This window comes from Triturus cristatus, chromosome 8 (genome assembly GCF_964204655.1).
Source record: "Triturus cristatus chromosome 8, aTriCri1.1, whole genome shotgun sequence".
Classification (NCBI taxonomy): Eukaryota; Metazoa; Chordata; class Amphibia; order Caudata; family Salamandridae; genus Triturus; species Triturus cristatus.
Window position 1 is genome coordinate 90809029 of NC_140591.1, and position 26993 is coordinate 90836021.

Here is a 26993-nt window from a genome sequence, read left to right on the forward strand (position 1 = left end):
CAGGCCCCGTTACTCTGCCTGGTGGCCCTCAGGAGCGAGTGATGTATACGGCAGATACATTACGCGCACTACGACCTAATAACATCCTTACCTGCTACCACACGTTTACCGCAGGCAATGCGTTCTCGACCTGCCCACGATGCAACCCGATTCCTTCCCTGAAATCTACCACACTCGCTCTGAAGATGGGACTTCTTAACTGCCGCTCGCTCCCCAAACATGCTACCGAAGTAAATCTTTTGGTCCAAAATCAGGATCTTGACCTACTGTTCCTAACGGAAACATGGCTATCCGACATCACCGACCCGGATGTCGTCGCGGCCCTCCCCACAGGGTATCATTGCCAAGCCCTAAATAGACCTAAAGGGAGAGGAGGCGGGATAGCTATAATTCATAGGGAACAATTCATTTGTAGGACAACTAACGCCTGTATCGAGGACTGCGAGAGTGGCCAATTTTCCATTCAAATCTCCCCAGCTCTCACCCTGGCAGGGCTACTGATTTATCGCCCCCCAGGTGCCCCTGGCAACTTTATCAATTCAATATTTGAATTTGTATCACAACTAGCTTCCTCCACCTCCAACTTTCTTATGCTAGGTGATTTGAATTTTCACTTCTTGGACCCCACGGACCGAGGAGCCTCGGACATTAAACACGACCGAACATCTTTAAAGATCCATCTAGTGAACAACGAGCCTACCCATGAGAAGGGCCACCTATTGGACCCTATTCTCACCAATATAGCAACAGTTACCACTAAATCACCCGTGACCCTCCCATGGACGGACCACTACCTGGTCCCTTTTTCCTGGGAAATCAACAATCCTATCCTCCCAACCCCTAAAACTAAGGTCACCGACCGTCAATGGCGCAAATTGTCACCTGAGAAATGGGCTGCCTCCCTTGCAGATTCCATCCCCGAACTTTCCTCTGACTCCAATACGGCTGACAAGCAATTTAGTGTTTGGATTACTTCGTCTCTAAATACGATACTCCCGAAAACCACCACCTTCAAACAGCCCAAAAGACTATCCCCCGCTTTATGGTATACTCCAGAGCTTAAAGCTCTGCGCCAAGAGTGTAAGAAAACCGAACGCTCTTGGAGACGCGACAAATCAGGAACCAACAAAAACAGCTACTCTATTTCTCTTCTAACCTATAAAAACGCTATTCGCAAAACCAAAAGCGTGTTTTATCAGGAGAGAATAGAGAAAGCGGGATGCTCCAGTAAGGAATCATACGTCATCCTGAAAGAGCTTTTAAAACCTTCAGAACAAGGACTAGGTCTTCCCTCCGACCCCAAAGCCGACCAGGAGAAATGCCAACAATTGGCTAATTTCTTCCACGACAAAATCCGTCTAATTTTGGACTCTATCCCGCCCTCGAGCCCGGGGGAAGAAATCGCTTTCTCACACACGACATCCGCCTCGTGTCTGTCCACCTGGGGCCAGGTCACGATAGACGAAGTGAGAAATACGTTCAATTCCTTGAAGAGCGGCTCCCCTAGCGACCCTGCGCCTCTGCGGATCCTTAGGGAGGTAGCCCCCACTATCATCCCCTCCCTTACTCATCTGATCAATACCTCATTCCAACAAGGAGTTGTACCTTTGAGCTGGAAGAAGGCTGTTGTAAAAGCCCTATTGAAGAAGCCTTCTCTCGATCCTGAGAATCTGGCGAACTACAGGCCCATTTCCTTACTCCCAGGAGTCAGCAAGATCGCGGAAAAGTTAGTTAATAGGAAACTCTCGCAGTTCCTAGAGGCCAATAACAAACTAAAAAATTCTCAGACGGGCTTCCGACCAGGGCAGGGCACCGACATCGCCCTCCTGGCAGCGGTAGAGGAGGCCAGAGCGCTATTGGATGGGGGAGGATCAGTGGCAGTGATCCTCCTCGACCTTAGCGCAGCGTTCGACACCGTTGACCACCAACTCCTTATTGAAAGACTCTCAGGAGTTGGAGTGAAAGGCACAGCCTTATCTTGGCTTGCATCGTTCCTGGCCCAACGGTCATATCAGATTTGGGAGAAGAACGCCCGCTCATCCGAAATGCCCCTCCAATGTGGTGTGCCTCAGGGCTCTTCCCTGAGCCCCACATTATTTAATATCTATATGTCCACATTGGAGGAGGTTATCACCCCATTCGGAGTGAGCGTCGTCAGCTATGCTGACGACACACAACTAGTGGTGTCCCTGTCCCATCCCAAACAACAGAAAGCTGATCTCTTCAACTGCCTTACGCAGGTCCATCGCTGGATGAATAGATCAGCCCTAAAGCTAAATGGGACAAAAACCGAGGTCCTTATACTTGGCCCGAAAGGAACCGCACTCCCCCTGGACAGCTGGCCAGCCTGTCTAGGTCCTCCCCCTGATCCAAAAACAGAGGTGAAAAGTCTGGGTGTATGGATCAATTCTGATCTCTCATTCACCTCGCAAGCAAAGAAGGTAGCAGGGACCTGCTTTGGCCTTCTAAAATCTTTGAGGAAAGTCCTGCCCCTTCTTCCCCCTAAATCCCAGAAATTACTAATCCAAGGTCTCGTAATATCGAGACTAGACTACAGTAATGTGATTTATCTCGGCGCTCCCGAAGCGACCCTGAATAAACTTCAAAGAATTCAGAACACCGCTGCCCGGATCATCACAAACACCCCGGCCAGATCATCTGCTAAACCCGCTCTTAAACTCCTTCATTGGCTCCCCATAAGGGAGCGAGTCAAATTCAAAGCCTTGTGCCTCGTCCATAAAACGTTGCACAACCAAGGCCCCCCAGTTCTCAGCAACTTCATCATCCCTTACAAAACCACTAGATCCCTCCGTTCTAACACAGAAAACCTCATTAATACCCCAAGATTCAGGAAAGCCCGATCAGGAGGACGACGCTTTTCGGTACAAGCTGCTCGTCTTTGGAATTCACTCCCCCGCGACCTACGTCTTGAACCTCAATATCTGCGCTTCAGGAAGTTGCTAAAGACGCATCTCTTTCCCTAGCTCTCATACTCCCCCGTGTTTGATCCCTTACCCCTCCCCTTCTCTGCTCTCAGCTCCCGTTCCTCAGGTCTGCTGAACCAGGGTTTCACTAGCGCTGGGATACTTCCGGGTGACTACGCGCTTTATAAAAATAAATAATAATAATAATAATAATAATAATAATAGACTGCTCCTTCTGCCATCTCTCACCTTCCTCTCTCCGTCCAGCAGAAATTGGCCTGAAGCTGGTGGGCAGGAGGGGTGTGTCACCCAATTAACAACATTGAGATGTATGTAGAATGTAGTGGTGTCCTGTGTGGATACCCTTTAATATTTTATACATAGATAAGGTCAGGGGCATGAGAGGTTCCCGTCTTCTTCATTTTTAATCCTTTCAATGCCTTTAGGAAATATATAAATGGAGCAAACATAATACACTCGAAACAGGTCCACTGAGCAGGTGAATGTGCGAGTTATAGGAATGCGCAGTTAACTGCAAGCCTGGGAACGACTAATGGCGGAATCTTAAATAAACTGTGGGCCCTATAGCTCATGCCTGGGGAGATAGGGAGGGAGGCAAAATTGTTGAAAGTGATACCCTGGGAAGAAAAGGTAGAGGGTCGAAACAGGCTATATGAACATTGGATACAGGAGGTACCCCATTTGGTGCGAACAGCCCTAAAGGACTGACGCTAGAGGCCCCATGGAGATGTTGTCTCTAGCTCCTATTTATCTACCACCAATGGACATTACTTCATTGTTTGGGAAAGTGAAAATCCCCTCCTATCTACCATTGTGCTGAGATCAAAGAGAGGCTTGCAAGAAAAGAACTGAACACTATTTGAGGGTTCTCTGGAGTCAGTCCTTCTCAGAGGCGGTGCCCTGCTAGGGATCGCCCTTTACCAGTTAGTCACACTGTAAAATTGCTGGCTGAGGAAGGACAAAAGAATGCCAACCCAGAGAGACTATAAGGCTACTGATTCGAAACTGACAACACAGTTGGAGCTGTTCACAAAGGTTTAAAAAAAAAAAATTTGGTCCTCAAATCACCACAGAGGTATCATAGATCTTAGTTTCCACCATCAACCTTTACCACTGTGCAAGCCTCTTGGGTTATTTATCCTTGCGAGGGTTTCCAACCTCACACTGTAAATGATCTAGGGTTTAATCATGGGATCAGCTCTTCAGCGCGCTCCACCTCTGCTCAAAAGACAGCCACATTCTCTCTCTATCTGGTTTACAGCTTGCCTTATCCAGTATATTCGTGTGTCTTAGGGAGGCCACCTATTCATTAATCCTCGGAGTCTGAGCTCAAGTCCATATTTACTCTCTTCTTGCTATTAATATTAGATAGAAAACCAGTCTTCTATTAACTGGACTGATCAGATCTACTTCCAGTTCATTCGCTTCAACACCAAAGAAGACTAGGATTAAGCTTAACCTGGTTCTCACTCTTAAAGATTTAGGTTAACACTTTACACACACATTACTCCAGAACTCGGCTAAAGCAGGACAATCCAAGAACATGTGGATATCATCAGCTGCCAACCAACCACACCTTCTGCATTTTGGCTCTACATTTCCTTTAAGCTTTTACATTTTAGCTGGGGTCCAGTAGCATCGATAGAGGGTGAAAAGTTGATTCTGCCTTAATGTAGCAGGTTGTACAACACCATAGAGCAAACTCAAGGATACTTGCCATAACTCGCCCATCACCCTATGTGGCAAGTCCTTCTCCCAGCTCTCATATTACGGTTTTGTTTTTCCCTCTGCTGCTACCACCAACAGCCAATACCTTGGTTTAGTATTTTGAAGATCCTGTCCCATTTAACCTATACTAGAATCCATCTACTCTTGGCTCTTTATCCACGAGGTCAGCTGCAAACACTTGAATCTGGAGAGCGTTCCTTCAGATTTCTCACCTAATTGCTCTCATAACCTCGAACAAAAGCCTAGCTCCGACTGCCAAATCTTTAAACTAACTTTCTTGAAAAACCTCAGCGAGCCGAACTTGTACAAAATTCCTTTTTCAACTAAGCTGCTAGACATGCACTCTGACATTCCCCCTATTACACTTGAATCTGGCCTTCTGATCAGCATCCTACAATTCTTCAGCTGAAACTCCCAAAAATAGATCTGTAAATTCAGCAACCCTAAGCCCCCTTTAATTAATTTTTTCTTTAACTTCTTCCAAGAGATTCTTATTGCTCCATACAAAGTTGCTTATACTTCCTTGTGCTTTTTAACAACAATTTTTGCCAAAAGAGAAGGATAAATTATCAAACATAACATTTAATTTTGGTAGGATCATCCTTTTGACTAAATACACTTGACCGTATATGGACAATGGAAGATGGCTCCACTTTTCATTAAGTAATTGCATTTGTTTGATAATGTTGTTCAGATTAACCCCTGTTAGTTCGCCTAGATAGTTTGTCAGCTGTATTCCCCGGTATTTAATACATTCTTTTGGTTCTCCCTGTTCCCAAGTACAGTTCCATGTGAGTACTATGGTCTTGTCCTAATTATCATAGTAGCCTGAGAGCAAACCAAAGGTTTTAACTTTATTCTGGATTTGGGGGATTGTATTGTTAATGCTCGAGGTGCTGATAATGAGGTATTCCGCATATTGGGCAACCTTTTTGCTAAACCCATTACAGGAGAATGGAACTATCCTTTGGTTCAGCCGAAAACTGTGTACAAATGGCCCTATATAGAAGTTGAATAGGAGCGGAGATATAGGACAGTCTTGCCTGGTACCTCTCATAATACGCTCTTGTCCCTTCAACTCACCATTCACCAAAACCTAGCTTTATGGGAACTGTAAATCAGCTGTATTATCCCACCCTCAATCCCATGTGTGCTTATATTTCTGCTAGGTAGCTCCAGTTTACCTAATCGTATGCTTTGGTGGCGGCGAGTTATACTGCTGCCAAAAGCAACAAGTAGGTAATAGCCATTTCTAAAGTCCCCACTAATGTGTGGGTCATCTCGTGAACATATCTGCCCGGCATAAAGCCTTTTTGATCTTCATGTATTTGCACACTCTTGCTTGGCCACTCTCTTTGCCATGATTGCAGCAAAGACCTTCTAGTCACAATTTAGAAGAAAGATTAGTCTATACGATTCACACTTAGGGGGGCTTATTACATTTTAAAATTAAGGTAATAATCCCCTCATGCCATGTTCTTGGTAATTGTACATTTTATCCAAACCACCCTAACCTCATTAAAGAACCTTTTCCAAATTGGAACTATTACTTCCTTTAAACTACTATTCTCTATTGGTATTCAATCTGGCACTGGGGCCTTCCCTTTCTTACTAGATTGTAATACCATTTCAATTTCCTATTCTATTATTTTCTGGGTAAGGGTCAACTGCTGTTTGTAGCTCAATACATTCAGGCGTTTTCCCTCCATCCAATACCTTGGCTGTATGATTACTGGGGTATTTCTTTCTTGATATCGTTTCCCCCAAAAATCATAAAAGGCTTTATCAAATTCTTCAGTTGTACACCATGAGATGTTTGTTAAACTATCCTTTATCTCCTTTATATGATTTCTATTTATATCAGCCTTTGTTTGCCATTTTCCCATACTTATCTGCATATTTGAAAATGTCTCTCTACTTGCTTACATATAAATCACAAAGAGAGTCTTAATTGGAGCGTTTAGAGCGACATGAAGAGTACTGCTCTCAGGGAAACAAATCTAGCACAAATCGGTACACAAGGTCTAAGGGCTTGGTTTTTACGAACAAGGGGCATGGCTATCATCAAGTCTTCTTGTTAAGGATGAAGACCCTCACCTACCCACAGGTGGCATGTTACATCATCTGGTCTCTCTTCACACCAGGACTGATGGTTGCTGGTGTGGGCCATAACTCCTTTAAAAAAGAGAAGGAGCTCCTGGGTTATTTGGGTTCATGCCCTGTGAAAGTTGGTAGTGTGCGTGGAGAGTGCAGATTGCAAGGTATTTGATAGGGAAAAATTAAAACTACTTCTTGGTGGCCACCAGAAGAAGTTACTGCTCAGCCCACCAAGAGGCAGTTTCAGTGTCTCCCTATCTCACACCTTGCACTCTGAGTGTGGGTGAGGGTCTTCATCCTTAACCAAAAGAATTGTCATCAATACAGAGAATACCTCCTGCTGGCAAAAACCAACCCCATCGACCTAGTTTAACTTTTAGTGCTTGATTGGTACTTTATTTGATTCCCACCTCTGTATGGACTGCGTCTCCATGTACATTTTCAATGCCTCATGTGAAACCTGTAGTGCAGATTCTGATTCTCGTCTTCTCCCACCCTCCAGGTTATAATCTTCCAGTGCCACTTGTAATTCCCCAATCTTTTCCTCCATACTGTGAATCAGTCTTCCCTTCTTTTATTTTGTATTATTTAAGCTTATAACTTGCCCTCTCAAAAATTCCTTAAAAGCACCCCATAATACATGGATACTAGCTGAGTTTATGTTCATATGAAAGGAAAAGAGAAATGTGGAGCTATTTTTTCAACTCTTGGAGTACATCCTCCATATGAAGCACCCGCCTATCTAAAGTCCATCTCAGTTTTGTCCTCCGTCTTGCAGTTTTAAGTTCCAAATACACTGCTGTGTGATCCGGTATGTGTTTGGGACGGTGTTCTAAGCACATCACATTATCAATTTCTCTCCTGGCTAAAAGAAAGAAATCTAACCGGGAAAATTCCCATACTTCTTGGAATGGTTTGTTAACCCTTTTACATTGCCTGCCCTTACTCTCCAAATATCACATACCCCTAACTCTTTCCTCCAAAAAGACAGGAATGAACGAGATTTCAGAGAGTGTACCTGAGAACGCACCGTTAACCTATCTTGGTGATTTATCAACCAAAAGTTTAAAATCCCGGCCTGTAACAATTCTAGCCTTATATTCCAACAAGTTCATGAAATCCTGCTTTAGCGGAGCTAGGTCATCTGGATTTGGGCCATAATAGCATGCATATACCAGTGTAGCAGACTGTATTCTCATGTACATCACCACCCATCTCCCTTTATTGTTTACCTTATTTCCTAGTATCCCATCTCTTTGACATGCCCTCACCCAAATTTTCACCCCTTGTGCAGCACGTCTGATCTGTGACTGTTACTTTCATGACCCATTGCTCTTTACTAAAAAGTGTTGCTAGCTCTTTCTTCAGGAGAGGCTTCTCTTTCAGTATCGTTATTGTGGCTCCATGGTCTTTAAGATATCCAGCTACCTGGCGCTGCTTTTTCTGTATTCTTAGCCCATTCATTCTGTGATAAGGAGGGCATAGATTGGCCCAGTATGATAACCACCTCCTCTATAAAAGTCAAAGACCTTAATTGACTTATGCAATACTCAGAAACTAGTAGCACATTAACTGGGTGGTGTGTATATGAGGACACATTTTTCTTTTTTTCTCCCTCATGCTGACCACCTAGTGACCCCGGTGCCTAATCCCAAACTGTACCCCGTACCCTGCTTACTCTGGGGAAACCCTCCCCCTATTTTCCTTGACATTATCTAATGTCAATCGTTCTCTTATCAGTTTTTATTTTCAGGATTAATTGATCCACCTCTTCCGGGTCTCCACAATTATGCATTTTTATTATTGTACATTACTTTCACTAATGCAGGACATTTAATGTGTGCCTTTGCTCCCAACCCACTTGGTTTATCCATCTACTTCTAAGCACAAACTACTGATCTTGTGTCAGGCTAGAAACATCCCTACATATACTAAATCTTACATCCTTCATCTGTAATGACTTTGACTGGAGCTCTGCTCCTAGAATCTGCTCCTTTACACTATGTATCAAGATGTTTAGTAATGTCTTCCTGGGTTTAAAAGAATCATAATGGGCTCTTTGGATTTCATGCAAGAGATCTGAGCCTGAATCCACCGGCAGCACTGCACTTTTTAAAATGTTGATCAAAAAGGTTTTTAAGTCCCGCCTTCTACACCTTCTGCTACGTTAAGAATCCTTATATAATTCCTTCCCGCACTGTTCTCTAAGCTTTCCTCCATATCCAAGACCACCTTATGCTTTTGTTTCATCACCCTCATCTCTATAGCATTCGCTTCAGTCCTCATCTTGTGCTCCTGAACCACCTTTTCTAGTGCCTCAACGAACTGAGGAGCTGTTCAGAGGTAACTTACATTTGTGGATAATTTGTGTGTAATTTATTCCTGCACTTTTTAGACAAAATCTGAGTGTAAAGTTAGACAAGAGTGTAGACTTGCACGTTTGCACCCCCTGAAAAAGGGGGTGGAGCTAAATATAGGAGGTTGTTACTCCTGCCTAAAAGAAATAGTAATAAGTCCAGGATCACACATAACCAGCTGCTGAAACTGCCACGCCCATTCCACTTAAAAAATAATGGAGACTTAAAATAAAACTCTATAGGAAATAATGGTAAAATAGATTAATTATTTAGAGCAGTTAATAATATAACTATAATTTTATATTAGGAAAAATAGCGAAAACGAATGTATATATATATTTTTAATGATACAATATTTTAAAATGTATTAAATGAAAAAATTCAGGGAATATTAATTTGTAATAAATCTAAACTACCTTTAATTCTATATATTACTTTTACTAATTATTAATACATTATAAAGAATATCTTAAGGTTTTTTCTTTTTATTTAAACTACTAAAAGCCTTTTTTTATTTAACTTAACATATTAAAATAAAGATTTAATTCAAATTTGTTAATATTGCTGTAGCTTTTTGATTTTGTTCTACATTTAAAATAAATATATAAAATACATTTATGTTTATATTTAACATAAAATATTTTTACCAATTTGCTAAAAAGTTTTATAAAACTTTTAAGATTTTCCCTTTAGTTTACCACTGGAGATTTCCACCCGGACTGTGGAGACTTAAAAAAAAAAAAAGTTTAATTTAAAAAAAATGTAGTAAAATTAGCAACTCCGAGTCCAGAAGAGAAATACAGACCTGGGTTTTCCAAGATCCTTTAATCCTTGTGATCCTAGCCATACATACTTTTTGCTTACAGCTAACCCCGGCGTAGTGGGCGTAGCGGGGATACGCAGAGGTCCACGGAGTTGCAAACAAACTCCGTGGATCACCGCTCCTCTCTGCCACCTGCCTCCACTCCCTTTAATGAAGTAAGTTAACATGAATTAAAAATAAACTTAAAACCACTTACCTGTGTACTGTGGTGTCCCCGAGCTGCCCTCCTCCTCTTCATCGCCGTACCGGTAATGTTAGAGAAAACTGTCTTCCCGTGAATGCGCATTTCTTGCGAGAAATGAGCATGCGCAGTTTTCTCAAACATTACCAGTACGGCGAGGAAGAGGAGGAGGGCAGCCCAGGGACGCCGCAGTACACAGGTAAGTGGTTTTAAGTTTATTTTCAATTCATGTTAATTAATTTCTTAATGGGGATGGAGGCTGGGGCTGGCCAACTCCGCTCCGCTGCAGAGTGTGCGGAGATTTGCCTTCTCCGCGGAACGCGGAGAAGGCAAATCTCCACACAGTTTGCTGGCGGAGCGGAGGTCTCCGCCCGGGGTTACTTACATCCACGTGTGCATGCTGCCCGCCAGGTCTGACGCACACTATCCAAGCCTCACCCATGGCCCCAAAACTCAACACTGATCAATGTTACCTCAACCAAAAGTCTTATCCCATCTGTGCTCTGCAGAAGTAGTAACCATGTACTTGACCGGGACATTAGGGCCTCGACACGGTTGGAAAGTTCTGTAGAATGCTTCAGTACAATACAGTCCCATCTATGACTGCGCTGGGCAGAACCTGGGAATGCCCTTTGGTTTTAGTACCTTTTTTCCAGAGAGGGTGGAGGCTCCTGTCACTGGAATACAGTACACTGGGTCTCTAAAGGAACTGTTGCCTGTGGCTTTTCCTCCACTTTTATATGCTTTTACATATGATCCACTACAGGATTGTATGCAACCTGCAGATCTTGGAAGAGGCTTTGATCTCTTGCTTTACTATGCCTGCTGATATTGTGTGTGCCACCGTAAAAGTGACTGGTTCTGCAACAATTCTTATTGAAATGTTTATCGCTTTGTTACAAAGAATAAAATTTATATATTTCTTTCTCTCTCACAAACGCACACTTTCTGCCTTTCACTCAGTACATGCTGAAATGCTCTCACCACGCACACACACAGGGGAATGCAGATACGCATACAATGAAATGTTCATACACTGCTTTATTAGTCTGTGGTCAGTGTCCAGAAAAAACTAAAGTTGTTCAGCAGGTGATAATTGGATACATTAAACAGCATAAAATATCACTGAGGCCAAACTATGTTCACCGGGCTATCTATGATCAGGAGCCATAGACCTACGAGAACTTCACTGTACATGACGTTTATGGACCATGGGTGACTTCAAACTATAATTTCTAAGCCCAAAACTGTGATAAGTTGCTTTATGGGGGAGGAGAGTTGGTACAATTAGGGCATTAACTCCATTATGACTAGTAGCAAAGGTTGGATGATTTAGGATTTTATAAAGTTGGGGAGGGCTTCAGTTCCCTTGCTGTCCATCAGGCACCAGATAATAGCCATGGAACGCAGCTTAATTTTTAAGTTAACAGAACTGATACTTGTCGAACCCCATGCATTGTTTTCCTCCCATTCCATGGAATGTAATATGGTGGCAGAGGCTTTGTTCTCCTGTGAAGTTCATAGTGCTTGTTGTTTTTCTTCTTTTATGTAGGTGGCCTCGTCTGAAGCCATGCCTGAATTGTCTGAAAATGAGACTCCTACAAAGATCAAACACCGGTGAGTTTGTACCTTTAGAGGACCTCCCAGCTATAAGATTTAGATTCAGTAGAAATTTCTTAAGTGTGCAATTACTTGACCTCAGCTATCCTAATGCTAGAGAGCTTCAACAGGAGAACTAAGCATAGGGAAAGAAATAGGTTTTCAATGGTTACTGAATAAGAAAAGCGGGGAAATGTAATCCAGAAAGATAGCAAGAGGGTTCCAAGCTTTACCAATTTGGTAAGAAAAAACTCTCCCTCCTAATCTAGCACAATTGAGTTTAGGAACTTGTAGACAGTCAACAGAGGAAGCAAGGAGGTATCTACCTCGTTGACAGTGAAGGCAAATTGTATGAATGTGCATAGGAGTCATCTGATGCCAAAGCATAACCTGAGATACTTGCAGAGATAACTGTTCTCAATACGTAACCAGTGAAGTGCCGGTAAAGGAGGAGTAATATGACAGTATTTTTTAGACTGACAATAATTCGGGATGCCAGGTTTTGTATAATCTGAGAAGCAGAGAAAATAATAGCTTTAACTAGCTTCTTGCAATAGTCTACTTGAAAAAGAGGCAGAATATTTCTGAGAACTCTTACAAAAAAGAAAGAAGTAGAAGTGAGTTTTTGGAATATGATCCTGGATTGTTAGACCTGCATAAAAAATTACCGCCATGCTATGTGCAGAAGAAACGGTTTGTGTGGGCCTAACTCAGAAGGCCACCATTTTGCATCCCAGAAAAATGATGTACAAAAAATAACAAAATCTAGGTTTTGGAGGATTGTAATGCTCTGAGGATTATTTCATCAAATGTGCAAAGGCACATAGACAAGCCTTATACTGAAATTGGAGGGTGAAGATATTCCCATTAAGGTGCAAGATGAACTGCATGTCATCAGAGTATGAAAAAACTGAAGAATTAATCATAGAAGCAAGAGATGTTGTATAGAGGCAAAAAAAAGTGTAGGACTAAGGGCAGAGCCCATAGGTATTGCACAGCCAATATGTTTATAGTCTAATTGAAACCAGGCAAGCATTACAGCTTGGGCACAGAACACAAGTCATGGGCACCGGCCCCCATCCTAATTGTTGGTTGGGATGGGAGAGCGTGTCGGTCTGTTGTGGAAAGATCAAGCAAACTCGTCCATATGGATTTTATTCTTAGACTATAACAAGGATGTCCTCATTTCTTAAGGAGTGTCTGTCCTAAAGGAGTGTCTGAAGCTAAATCAGTGATGCTATAGACAGTGCTTCAACTGTAAATGGGAGGAGAGCTGAAAGTTGGCAGAAGATTCAATAATGTTGGCAGACGCTTGGCGAAAGGAACTAGGTCTGTAGTTAGCTTAGATGATAGGACTGAATGATTGCATCTAGAACTGGAGAATGAATTGGGCTTCCAATCCTTGTGTCCAGTCCAGAGGAGAGGGAGGTATTGCAGAGAGCAGTACACTAAGGAGTGACGAGGAGCCAAGCTTTTCAAAAATTTGATTGGAACAGGATCCTAAAGAGAACCCAAAGTTAGTGACAGAAGCCTCCAGAGTAAATAGAGTAAAGACTTGTCAATAGTTTTTTTTTTTTTTTTTTTTAAGTTCCAAAACCTTTATTAGCGTCCGACACAGTCATACATTACACGCCTACAACCTCACGGGCCGGCTCCAGAGGACATCTCTCATTACGTTTCATCACCCTGTACACAGCCATGTGGCCGACAACCCGGAGGTCCGGCGGCAAATCCCTGTTGTTCCAACACACCATTAGTAGTATACAATGTACCATGGACCCTAGGCAAGCTGCGGAGCACCACAGCCGTCTGGCGTACCCCCTAGGTGCGCTACCTGGAAGTCCTAGGTGCAAACGTCCCGGAGCATAACCCTTTAGTGCACTCCACCACCATCACACTCAGTAAGGGCAATCGCTCAGACTCCAACTAGGTAACCTCACCAGCTCCAAGTCCACCCTCAGCCGATACCTGGCTCTCTCCCTCCACTGAGGCAGTATACGCCGCCAAATACTCCTTAAACGGGTCCCAAATGTCCCTGGCTCTGCTAGTTAATGGTTGCGTCTCAGCGTAGATAGCACTCTGCTCCTGACAGTATAAAAGATCCCCTATCCATTCCTTAAATTTCGGTGCTCGCCCTCTGCCCCAGCGACATGCAACTCTCCGCTTCGCTAATAATAGAGCAATGTTCCCCAGTTTGCGCGTCAGCTTAGGTATTGATACCGTGTAGCCCAGCAGCATCACAAGCGGATCTAATTCCACCACATCTCCCAACATGACCGTCAGTGCCGAATGCACCTGCAGCCAGTAATCCGCCACTCTCGGACACAGCCATGCCAAGTGCATGAAGTCAGCCCTTTCCGCCTGACACCTCTCACATCTGTCACTGTCTGATAGACGAAATCTAAGCTTCTTAACTGGCGTGTAATACATACGCTGTAAAAACTTGTAATGGATAATGCGCAGTCTGCTACTGGAGGAGATCTGGGAGGTGAGCTCGCAACAATACGTCCATTGCTTCTCTGTGATATCTCTGCCTAACTCAAGTCTCCATTGCTGGAGTGCCCTACAATCCATGCTGCCACTGTGTGCCCGAATACTGCTGTATAATTGGGAGACCAAATGCCTACCATCCGAAGACGTAAGCAGTATTTGTAAAGGCCTCACTACTTCTGGTTCCCCCGGGAAGCCTGGTAGTATCTTCCGCAGCCCCCGCCGCAGCCGGAGATAGTAAAAAACATCCAACGGGGTAGGCTGATAGCCCCCAAACAATTGTTCTTCCGTCTTGAACCGACCATTAGCGAAGAGGTCACCCCAGTGCCGTATTTTTATTCTGGCGCACAGCCCCTGAAACCCTCCTTCCTGCAATAACGACAAGTCCGGGTGATAAACCAGCGGCAGCGTCGGAGCATACATGAAACTGAGCGCCAAGCGACGTAGTATACGCTGCCACGCATCCACCGTGCACGGCACCGTAGTGAATGGTGTATCAAAGGCACGGCTTGAGCCCTGAAGGACCCCCATCAATGGCAGAGGCCGGGATAGCCAGTCCTCCACCGCCAGCTGCGGTAGGAATGGCGCAGGTGCAAACCAATGGTATGCAAATTGAGCCTGCGCACTCAGATAATACGTTAGAAAATCGGGAACATCAAACCCTCCTGATTCGTACGGCCGAGTGATAACCGACCATGCCAATCTAGGCTGCTTACCAGCCCAGAACAGCCGCAGTAATTCTGTACGCAATGTTCGAAAGAAGTACGCCCCCGGATAATACGGGATATTCTGGAAAAAATATAAAAAACGGGGTAATACCACCATCTTGATAAGCGAGGCCCTGCCCGCCATGGTAAGCGGAAGAGACACCCAGCGAGTCACATCCTCTGTCAGCCTAGTTATGGCTGTACCATAATTCAGCCTCAACGTCTCCTCTCGATCCTTCGAAATCTGGACCCCTAAATATCTGAGATCCGACTCACACCATTCTAGCGGGTAGTCCAGAGGAAAGCGACCCACTGCAGGCGTCAGGGGAAAAAATTGCGACTTCTTCCAGTTTATTTGAATGCCCGACAGACGCCCAAACACCAAAAATTCTCGGAGTAACGGATTAAGGTTAACCTGTGGATCTACCACGTACAACGTTAAGTCGTCAGCATAGAGAGAGACATCAATCTGCCGTTGGTAACATTTGAAAGCACTTTGTTTATGCAATTGCCGGATACGGCATGCCAGAGGCTCAATCGCGATAGCGAAGAGCAATGGGGAGAGCGGGCACCCCTGCCTGGTACCTCTAGTGAGCAGAAACGAATCGGACACTTCACCATTGATGAGCACTCTCGCTTTCGGGTCCGTATAGAGCAATTTGATCCATGCGACGAATATTTTGGGAAAGCCCATCCTGTACAGGATGGCAAACAAGTAATTCCACTCAACCGAATCAAATGCCTTGGTGGCATCAAGAAACACCGCCGCAACAGGCAGTGTCGGCGCTATCGTGTTTATCAAGGAGAAGAGCGTACGCAAGTTACAAGCAGTTGAGCGACCCGGGACAAACCCAGATTGATCTGGGAGTGCAATTTTTGTCATAAGCAGGGAAAGTCTAGTGGCCAGTACCTTCGCCAGTATCTTCGCATCACAATTAATTAGGGAGAGCGGCCTATATGAGTCACACTCTACCGGGTCTTTGCCTGGCTTCAACAGCGAGGTGATCAGTACCTCCCGCATTGTCCCAGGCAGCACACCCACCTCCAGTGACTCCTCATACACCTCCCGTAGCACCGGCGCCATGACATCTATATAGCTTTTATAGAATTCCGCCGGTAGGCCATCTATCCCCGCCGCCTTACCATTACTCAGAGACATAATCGCTTCCCGTATTTCATCAAGTTCAAATGGGGCCCCAAGGAATTCCCGATGGTCATCGCTTAACCAACATAACGCCACATCATCCAGAAAGTCCCCAAAGACCACCTCCCCACCGCTGCGGGCTTCATATAATTCCTCATAATGCGCAGTAAATTGAGCTAATATGCCCTTCGTATCTTGCTGTAAGATCCCACCCTGCCCTCTGATCTCTAAAACGTGCGTGGGTCCCCGGGCATGTCTAGTAATTTCCGCTAAGGCGCGCCCTGGTCTTTCTCCTTCACAGTATCGACGGGCCTGCCAATATTTGCCCCTGAATTTGGACTCCCTATCCGCTTCCTGCTCGTACTGAGTAAGCCGTTCTCGGAATTCCTTATGGACCGGACCCATTGGTTCCTGGGCCATCCTAGTTTCCAGCTCCGCTAGTTCAGCCTCTAATTTGGAGAGCGAACCGCGTATTGTTTTCAGGACACCGAAGCTCTTAGATATGTAGTATCCCCGGACCGTCACCTTAAACGACTCCCAAATGGTCTCAACACTGTCCACTGACCCCTTATTGCGGGGAAAAAACTCCGCTATCTCGTCCCCTAATTCCGCCTGAAACACCGGATCCAATAATGCCGTGGGTTGCATACGCCACCTAGGTGCTGACCTCCTGAACCCCGGGATCGCCACCTCAACCAGTACCGGACAGTGATCCGAATACGTCCGTGGTAAGTGAGCCACTCGACCTAGATCAACCGCCAAGCCTGTAGACAGAAAGCAGTAATCCAGCCTGGCCCAAGAGTTAGCGTATGTCGTGAAGTGTGTCCCTTCCCGGACCCCAGGATGCACAAACCTCCAACTGTCGATAAGTCTTCCTTCTGCAACTATACCTTCCATGACGTCCCTAGCACCCTTATGGTATTGCGGGCTGCCACCCGATCGGTCGAGCCCTGAGGTCATTGTGAGATTGAAATCCCCCCCCCATATGACATGCATGGAACCAGTGTTCAGTATTTTGCCCCAGAGCATGGTAAAGAAGGCAGGCGAATCCACATTTGGCCCATAGCAGTTCACAATTGTGACCGTATCCGTACCAAGTCTGCCCCACAACAGGACAAACCTCCCTTCCTTATCCGTAAGTTCGCCCAGCGTAACAAACGGCACCGCCTTCTTGATCAGTATCGCCGTACCCCTGGCATACCCTGAATACGAGGAGAAGCTCCGGACTGCAGCCCATTTGCTTGCAAAGGTGTAAGTGGCCCGGGGACTAAGATGCGTTTCCTGTAGCAATGCAATTTGCACCTTATGTTGTTCCAAATAAGCCACCACCCTCCTACATTTCCTGGCGTCGTTTAACCCCCGGACATTCCAGGAGGCGACAGTGACATGTGACTTACTCATCCTATCCGCCATGCGTCGTCAACCTCCCAATCACCAAAGCAGTCGTCAAGATCCATCCGCCAATCACACCCCAGGTGTGTGCCACCCAATATCAGCACCCCCTCCACCCCATCAGATCGAATATTCAAAAGTGGCCCGTTCCACAGTGTATCGGATTCCAGCTCATGCACTCCCCCATAAACCACCCACCCCTTCCTGGTCCTACGCGCTCTCACCCGTTTTGGAACTCCCAACATACAAACCATTGCAACACCCCTCGTGCCCACCCCCCTCCCACTGAAGCAAACCCCAACCTGCCAGTCCTGTACCCCCCCCTGCCCACCCACAATTGCCCCAAACAGCAAGGCAAGTACGTTCCCCAAACCCCCAACATATACTAGGGTATTTCCCGTTAGGAAACGAGTCTAGGTGGCACCACCAGTTCCTCCCCCAGAGACGCCAGCCCGACCACACAACGTGCAGTCCAGCGCGACGAAACAAGGAGGTGTCCGGCGCTAGTTCTTATGCCACCCGGGTCTTACAACAAGCAAATCCCTGCCTCCTTTAAAAGCAGCCAGTACTGTGTCACACCTTGTGTAATCTGTGGCGGATTCTCCTGCAGTGTGAGCGCCCCACACCCCAACAACATCCCTCCGTGCTCGCATCCATATGGCCCAACCATCCCCTATCGCATTGTCTCACAGCCAGCTACCTCAGCATCAGTTCACAGGGAACTCCCTCATCCGCTCACGTAGTCCAATATGCCATCTATAGGCACCCCACTCACGGTTCACCGTCCACCAGCTCCTCCCGCACAGGGTCCTCGTCGTTCTCAGCTCCATCCTCCGATCTGCGGGAACGCTTGTACTGTTTGATGAAATCCTCCACCATCTGAGGATTCGTGAAGAACTTCTGCCTCCCCTGATACGTGACCCGCAGGCGCGCCGGGTAAAGCAGTGCATAGTCCAGTTGTAAGTCTCGTAATTTCGCTTTGACTGCCACAAATTTTCGACGTTCCTCTTGCACCATTGGTGTGAAGTCTGGATACAGCGTGAAGGAGTTGCCCTCGTAAGATAATGTACGCGTACCGCGTGCGGCTCTCAAAGCGGCGTCGCGGTCTCGATAATTGAGCATCCTGGCGATGATCGGCCTGGGCGCCGCTCCCGGCTTAGGTCTGGGTCCTAGGGCCCGATGTGCCCTCTCCACAATAAACTGGGGGGAAAAAATTTCCGAACCGATCGCCGCCACCAGCATCTTCTCCACGTATTCCTCCATTTTGCCCACATTCGTCGATTCAGGAATACCTACGATGCGTACGTTGTTACGCCTACTCCTCGCTTCCAAATCCTCATTCTTAGCAGCAATGAGGCGCAGCAGATTGTCCATTCTGGATAGCTGTGAGGTGTGCCGTGTCACAGTATCTTCAGTGTCCGATATACGCTGTTCCGCCCCCGTGATCCGTTCTTCTTGGGCGTCCAACTTCTGTACTACCGCATCCATTCGGGACGACATTCTGTCCACTTTGTCAGCAATCGTCGCAAACCCCTGACGCATTTCGCGCAAGACATCTTGTAAATTGGGCGCCGCATCTGCTGACCCTCCTGCTGTTACCGGCGGTCCACGTGTCTCCTCCACTGCCTTGGGTGGCTTCTTACTAGTCTCAAACGAAAGTTTGGGCTGTTTCGCATCTGTCCTGCCCATGCTGGCCTCCGGACCGTCCTACCTGGCCGCAGCAGCAGACAACCCCCTCGGGCCAGAAGCAGCGTCAACACTCTCTTCGCACTTCCCAGGAGCTTCTATCTTTCTGCACTCCGCAATCCCAGGCTGACCATATATTCGAGCGCCTTATAGCAGGCCAGCAGACACCAGCTACACCCTCCACTTACTTCGATCAATCTTCACGGCCAGCCTGCAGCATACCAGAGACGCCAACCACGTGGGGACGAGGCCTCCGTCCAGTACTACACCCCCGATCTCCTCTACAGCCCCCGGTGAAGCAATTCGCCCTTCGCAGCTCCTCTTGGGTGCGCGGCTGCACTCAGGGAGCATCCAGGTCCCCCAGTCCCAGTGTCTCAGCCCGGTGCCTGCTCACTCCTTCACTCGCATTCTGGTCCGGATATACGCGGTGTCCCGGGGGGGGGGGGGGGCGCCTCCGCTCCAGTTCGGTCGCTATTCCCAAGTCAGAGGGGGCAGGAGGGGGGGGGGCAGGGGGGCCAACAACTCTCACCCCGATTGAGCCCCGATGTCACTTGGCTCCCCCGTAGCGCCTCGCCTCCAATCCCCTCCTGGGGACGCCGAAATCAGCGCTCTTCCAAAATTCGGGGGGGGGGGGGGAGAGCACCCCCAGCGACGTCTTCAGCTGACAAATCCAACCTGCTCCGTAGCCACTGCCAAGTCTCTGCGTCCCTCAGGTGGTCAGGCCCGGTCCCGGCGCCCACGGCCTGCAGCCGTTAATTCAGCCTCGGTGTCTCCTACCAGCGCGATCCGGCAGGGCGTCCCAGCTCCGCTACGCCACTCGCGCGCCGCTGCCAACGGCGCGTCGTTCTCCGGCGCCGGCCGCCCGTTCTCCGTCAGACTCGGCCAGTACTCGCTGGACACCTCGCTGCTGCCCCTCGCTCAGTTGCAGCCCCCGGGTGGGTCAATTAAGGATAATTAGACGGATAAGAAACGCCGTCCAGCGGGAGCCCTACTCGGCAGCCGCCATTCACCAGTGCGCCACCTAGCGTCCCAAGACTTGTCAATAGTTAGAGTAAAGACTAGTGAATTTAGCCGTGGGGGCAGGCATAGTGAGATGAGAAATGAGAAGAGATGTTGCTGTTGCAGGAAGACCTCCTCTGAGGCTTTTCAACGCATACATGATCGCTCTGGCGAACTTTATCCGTGCACCGTACTTCAACATCTTCTCCTATGTTGACGACCTGTAACTCATACTGTTCCTCTCGGACAAGACCCCACACAAGAAACAAGTTCACCTCCTGCATGATGGAAGCCGCTAACTGTATGAAAGCAAACTGTCTCTAGCTCAACGCTTGCAAGACAGAAGTAGTGATCTTCAGCAAGAACAATTTTTCATGGAACTTGAACTGCTGGCTGGCCGAATTCAGACCCAGACCCAGCAACTACGGCAGGCACCTTAGAATAATCATCTAGTGCAAACTGGGCATGACCGCACACGTGTAGGTGGTGTCACTGCATCCTGCTTCCATACCCTGAGGATGCTGAGGCGAATCATCAAATGGCCCCAAGAACAACTGTCACTCACACCCTAGTCACCAGCAAGTTAGACTACAGGAACACTCTCCACATTCTGAATCGGCAAGCAACTCACGAGAACACTAAAAGCTATTCAGAATTTAACAACCAGACTTATTCTCCATCTCCCACACAAAACTTGCATTATACCACATCTCCGGGAACCCCACTGGCTCCAGATACACAGAAGCGCTCATTTCAAACTCGCACACGCATTCAGGGCACTACACATCTTAGCCCCCACCTACCTGAACAGTCACATACCCTTCCATCAACCACCCAGACACCTCGTAAAGAGACCTAAAAGTATGCGAGGGCTGAATGCACACACCTCAGCGAGTCTTGGAATTTAAGGAGTCACTTTGTGCTAGCCATGGAAGTCACTGAGCTTGGCACCTTTTCTAGGCCAATGGTGTTTTCTACCTGTGCAAGTCTGGGGCAGTGAAGTGAATGGCTAGGGTTTTAGGTGGCTCTGCTGCTCTGCCAATTTGGGAAAAAAGTTTGGCTGTCCACTAGTTGTACACTAAGAATAAGCAAAATCGATCTTTGCTTGGAATTTATTGGTTGATCACAAGTCTTTCACCTTTTCGGTACTTCACCGATTTCAAATGGGTGAAAAGTATACAGAGGTGTGCTGACAGATCTCATCCGGTATGATAGGGAGTACACCAGTCAAGATTTCAGTGAACCATTGCATATTTACCAGTGGTGACCTCCAAAGTGAAAGACGCATCTGGCCCCATTGGAGTGCGAACATCCATCCCACGAAGTGCTCTCTGTCATTAAGGAAACATCATCAGCAATAAGTCCGCTTTAATTTGGAAAATGTTTTGTCCCCAAGCTTTAACTTATCAGTTTCGTAACATGCTCACCATGCTCACATTTTTACAGAAATACGTTTTTTCATTTTCTGGGGGGAAAAACCTTGATAGAAAAAGGGTTGTTAAAATTTTTATTTCATTAAGTACATATTTGATCCCCCAAGAGCAGCTTGTCATTGTCATCAAATGTAACTATCTCTTATGAACAGATTCTGCCTCATATGCCCATGTATTACCATCACAAGTCACGAATGGTCTCCATAATGGCAGTGCTGACCACATTATGCCAAAGATGGCCACCATTAAGCTAAGAGTGGACACCAGAGTGCCAAGAATTGCTGCCATGTAACCACCTTATTGTTGAGGTCCAACAAGGTGTAAATTGATTTGGGTTTGATTGTTTTCCTATCTAGCAAACATGACCTGCTGTGGTACAGGTTGGACTTCTTATTGGAGCAGGACCAAGTCTGATTTGCATATGCCTGATCCCCGTCCGGAGTGACATGGCTTGCATAAAGGATAGACAGTGATGAGTCCTAGATCATTTGCGATTAATTCAAAACTATGCAAGAGATCCACCTATCATCTTTCTGTTTTGGGTACAACGACCTCTGTGTTAGTCCTACCCATACGTGGTCACCACGCTCATTGTGCCTCCGAACTCAAACTACACTTCATTGTTGAAGACCAACGAGACTGAAACCAGTTGAGCCTGGGTTGCATCTGCATGGTCATTGTCTGCAATGACAAAGCGGAAGGGCAAAAATAAGTTGGATTGGAAAGAGGTCCTGAGCAATTGCCAGTGGCACAGACGTTTGCAAACTATCCCACCCGTCAAGAACAGTTTGAGCAAGGGTGTCCATAGTAAGTCAAGAAGTGTCACTGTTCTATAAGGCGTGCCTGTGTGCTATGGGGTGCCACAGTTAAACAAAGAGGAGGCACTGCATGCAATGGTTGGCATCATTTTGTATTTAGTAATGCTTAATTTAATTTTTCAGAATAAAAAATAGTATGCACATCTAACGACCATAACCACATTATGCCATGTATTACCAATGACCTCCTTAGTACCAGGGGCCTGATTAGGGCAGGACGGCTCAAAACATCTTTAAAAGATCACCTTTAAGCCAAGACTACCACTAGGCAAGGCTGGCCACCATTATTCCAGGGATGGCCACCATTGTGCTTCCCTATGTCATTAACCCCCATAGTCAGACTCCGTTTTGAGAAAGTTAAGTTGGTCTGTCTGTCTTTGGTTCACATTCTGAAGGCCATCATCTTGTGCAGAACTTGTGAAAGTGTTTTTCCATCTAAACACTCGCCCTGTTGAAATCTGATAACCACAGCCGATCAGCTGTGAACAGATATGGAGTGCACTGGGCCCCAGGAAACTCTAGAGGCAAGCTAGCTATTCCATGCTCTCATATCATAGTGCATATAAGGAGCTTTAGGGTGGCAGTTTGCTAGGAACCTTCTAAATATGTTTGAATTGTTCATTTTATTTTTACTGCTAGCAACATGCATCAGTGTTGTTTTAATTGTCTGTGTGGTTCTTACTTCAGATAAACACAGGATGAAACTGTTGACAGCAAACACTTCTATATATAGTGTCTTTTCTTAGAATAATCCCTCAAGCATTGCACTACGAACGAAATTGGGTTTGCATTACCAGTGCATTCCTGAACCCTTTAAGGGACTGCTATTAACCCTGAAAGCAGGGACACCACTCCTGCAGGAATGCTCAGAGGGTTCTGTGGTGCTACAGTAACCTGGACTTCCCCGCTCAACGATATTGCACTGAAGTAAGTCCTTGTACCCGTGGGTTGGGAATCCAAACCTCGTAGACCTGGGTACTAGAACCCAGGCTACGCAACACCCATATATGAAGGGGTTTTGTAGGTGCCTGGGAGTGCCTGCCAGGGGTTCACCAGTCACACATACACACTAATCACACATACACAGTAATCACACACCACACACACACACAACCCACACCACCCCCACCCCCACACACCTCACACCACACACACTATTTTTTCAGCTATTTGTTTTTTGTGTTTTTTTCCATTGGAAAAATGAATTGTGTGGAAAATATAGTTAACCATCATGTTCAATGAAAATAATTCAGCTGAGTCCATATCAATGAGCTGATTATGCAGTGAAAAAAAATAGGGGAAGTCCTGGAGTTGTGATGATGGCCTCTGCCTATTCTCGCGAGATCTTTGCTTTACTTTTAGTTTTAAATATTGCAGGTCTTAACATGTTGTACTGACTGATGCCTGGAGTTTCTTTTGCTAATTTATTTCTGTGCTCTGCACCCTTATGCTCCAATATGTTTATTGTCAAGCATCCTGCCGAGTGTTTAGCTGTTCTATGCCATGCACGATCCTAAGACACTTTCTTTTTTTGTTTCAGAAAAAAGAAGAATCGGGAGAGCCATAACGCGGGTAGGAACTGGAAATCTTCTATTTGTTTTCAGTCTCACTCCTTCCCGAGAGTACATCACATTGAGTGCATGCGTTGGCTTCTAGTGACTTAGTGGGAGATGTAATGCATCCATCCTAACAACAAACTTAAGTGGCTTCATTTCACAGGAGTACACCGTTGTAAATTATAGAACCAAGTCATGGTTGTAGCTGTGAAAACATGCAAACTGAAGATTTGTACTACTCTTTGTCTTGCTATCCCTATTTTCGATGATATGCCTGCATCATAACCCTCAACTCGTTGCTAAGAGAGGCATTAAATATTCGACTTTTTCCTATATCAAAGGAACATTTTCATCTCTTTATCAACATAAATCGCAGCTAACAACGGTGCAATCACAATTCAAAATTCACTTAGTCAGCCAGACCTTTCTAGCACAGATAGAATACACAGGCCTCGCACTACCCAATAAGAAACCTGCGTTGCTGTTCTTCTCCTTGATGTGCTTAATCGCTTTTCTAGTGGGTGGTCATGTATGGGGGGGCATGGTCATCAGGACATTCTTGTCGACTTTGCTTGCTCACATCGCAGCGTCTGATTTTGAGTTTGTGGCTCATTCTCGCTGCTTTTGCTTTCCCACATCGCAGCGTTTTATTTTCAGTTTGTGTAGCCACATCGCAGCGTTTGATTCGCTGCTTTTGCTTGCCCACATCGGAACGTTTTATTTTGAGTATGTGTAGCCATGGTAGCGTTTTATTTTAAGTTTGTGTGGTGTTATATGTATGAGTTTTAATATTACCAAGTCTGTGAACAAAATTCCCGGAACTGTTCACTTGCCACAAAGTTATCTCCGCATGCCCTCTGTTATGCGCTGACGTAATAATGGAATGGAGCAATTCGTTTTTGGGATGTGACCCCCTCCCCCCCCCCTCCGCAAACACAGTGTGGGGTGGATACATTGTGTGATACTTGTAAATAATGAGATGGCTTCAGGCGTCCGTAAAGTACCTTTCAGACACCCAGCATGTCACACTCAGGCATGTCATCAAACACCGAGCGTCTTACTCTCAAGCATGTCTTGAGACACCCAGTGTGTCACACTCGGGCATGCCTTCAGACACCCAGCATGTTAGTCTCGGACATGCCTTGAGAAATCTAGCAAGTCACATCCCGCAAGCCTTCAGATACCCAGTGTCTTACTCTCGGGCATGCCTTCAGACACCCAGCATGTTTCACTTGCGCTTCAGACATCCAGCCTGTCACTCTCGGGCATGCCTTCAGATACCCAGTGTGTTACGCTCGGGCAGACACACTCGGACATGCCTACAAACATCCAGCGTGTGACACTCTGGCATGCCTTCACACCCCCAGTGTGTCACATTCCGACAAGCCTTCAGACACCCAGCGTCTTACTCTCGGGCAAGCCTTAAGAAATCCAGCATGTTACACGTGAGCTTCAGACATCCAGCCTGTCACCCTGGGACATGCCTTAAAATATCCAGTGTGTTACACTCGGAGTCGGACATGAGTAGACACCCAGCTTGTTACACTCGGGCAGGCACACTCGAAATGCCTACAGACACCAAGCGTGAGACACTCGCGCATGCCTTCAGACACCCAGCGTACCACACTCCGGCGTGCCTTCAGACACCCAGCGTGTGACACTTGTGCATGCCTTCAGACACCCAGCGTACCACACTCCGGCGTGCCTTCAGACACCCAGCGTGTGACACTCCGGCATGCCATCAGGATCAGACACACTCGGACATGCCTTCAGACAACCAGCATGGAAAACTTGAGTGACCCACCCCCGCCCTGAAGAACATTCGTGCACACAAGCTTGTAAAATGTAGTAGTGACTAAATGGACAAGCTGCAGCATTCGGTACATTACTAGCGGTTCACACTCAGCCGTTCATCCTAAATGCGCACCATTACGCTGGGCTAATAATGCATTAAAAAAGAAAGAACTTCTATCCCAAAACGAAGACACCTGTGTTAACCCATCACTTACTGGACATGCCTGCGGCACACTGGTAGTCCTAATCGTTACCGTCTCATCCTCAATACATGCCGTTATTTATTTCGGACCCTGGTATATCCTTATTTAAAAAGTAAATATGGCTACACGTTTTTCATTTCACAACTGTTAATATCAGCACAGTAGTTTCCAAGGTCAGCGTTACAAGTTCACTTTTTTAACGCATGTATATTTTGACGCTACCTTTTCTCCACAATCTTATCTTCTACTCCACTGCAAAGCGCTTTGACGTGGACTTCACGTGATCCGCGCTATACAAAAATGGAAATAAATACATAAAAACAAATAAGGGAATGGGTAGCTTATACGACTGCCAGTTACTAATGGGTAGCGTATTACGACTACCAGTTACTAATGCCCCCTACCACCTGTCCCTCCCCGCTCCACTGCTTCTCTCCTTAAGACAACTCACTGCACAGCAAAACAGTGCCAAGCCCCCCAGGAGACCTGCGTGCGTGTGCAGCAGCTTTCACGCTAGGCCCAGGATGTCACGCCTTCCTCCAATGAAACAGCGAGCCGCAGGGGGTCCGAAACCCCCCCCCCCACCACCCCAAACCCATATTGTAGCGTTTTATGCGCAGCTTATAGCTTCTAAAATTTTCATTGAACTTTATTGTTCACCTTTACCCCATTATTTCACGTTAGCTCACGCAATAGTTCCAAATAAAACCATTAAGCAAAATTGTCATTACAATACCAATAACTCTAACTCTAACTGATGCAAGACCTGTTGCATTGCAAATGCTTGTTTAGAGAAGCATGCACATTACAGAGGACCCCAGTGACCAGGAAGTCCCCAGAGGACAGGTGTGGGGTCCTGTCTCTGGCCGTGCACAATAAAGACTCCCTACGGCAAGTAAAAGGCTACTCTTTGTCTGAAAACCTTCACAGAGAAGTCTCTTACAAAGAAGGAATAAAAGAAAAACTGATTCTCTCAGGTAGGGACAGGCATTCAAAGGAAAGAAAGAACTACCCTTTTTCTCTTACATGGCATATAAAAAA

General features: G+C 46.3%; 1 protein-coding gene across 2 annotated transcripts in view; it reads left to right on the forward strand.

Annotated features, from left to right (window-relative positions):
* Nucleotides 1-26993, forward strand: part of USF3 (upstream transcription factor family member 3) — a 168074-nt gene that overhangs the window by 86103 nt on the left and 54978 nt on the right. For both annotated transcript variants that reach the window (XM_085621090.1, XM_085621091.1), the window contains 2 exons: nucleotides 11684-11748; nucleotides 23940-23971. In XM_085621090.1, coding sequence (XP_085477216.1) covers nucleotides 11702-11748; nucleotides 23940-23971 — 79 coding nt within the window. In that variant the 5' untranslated portion in view covers nucleotides 11684-11701. The remainder of the gene's footprint in view (nucleotides 1-11683; nucleotides 11749-23939; nucleotides 23972-26993) is intronic.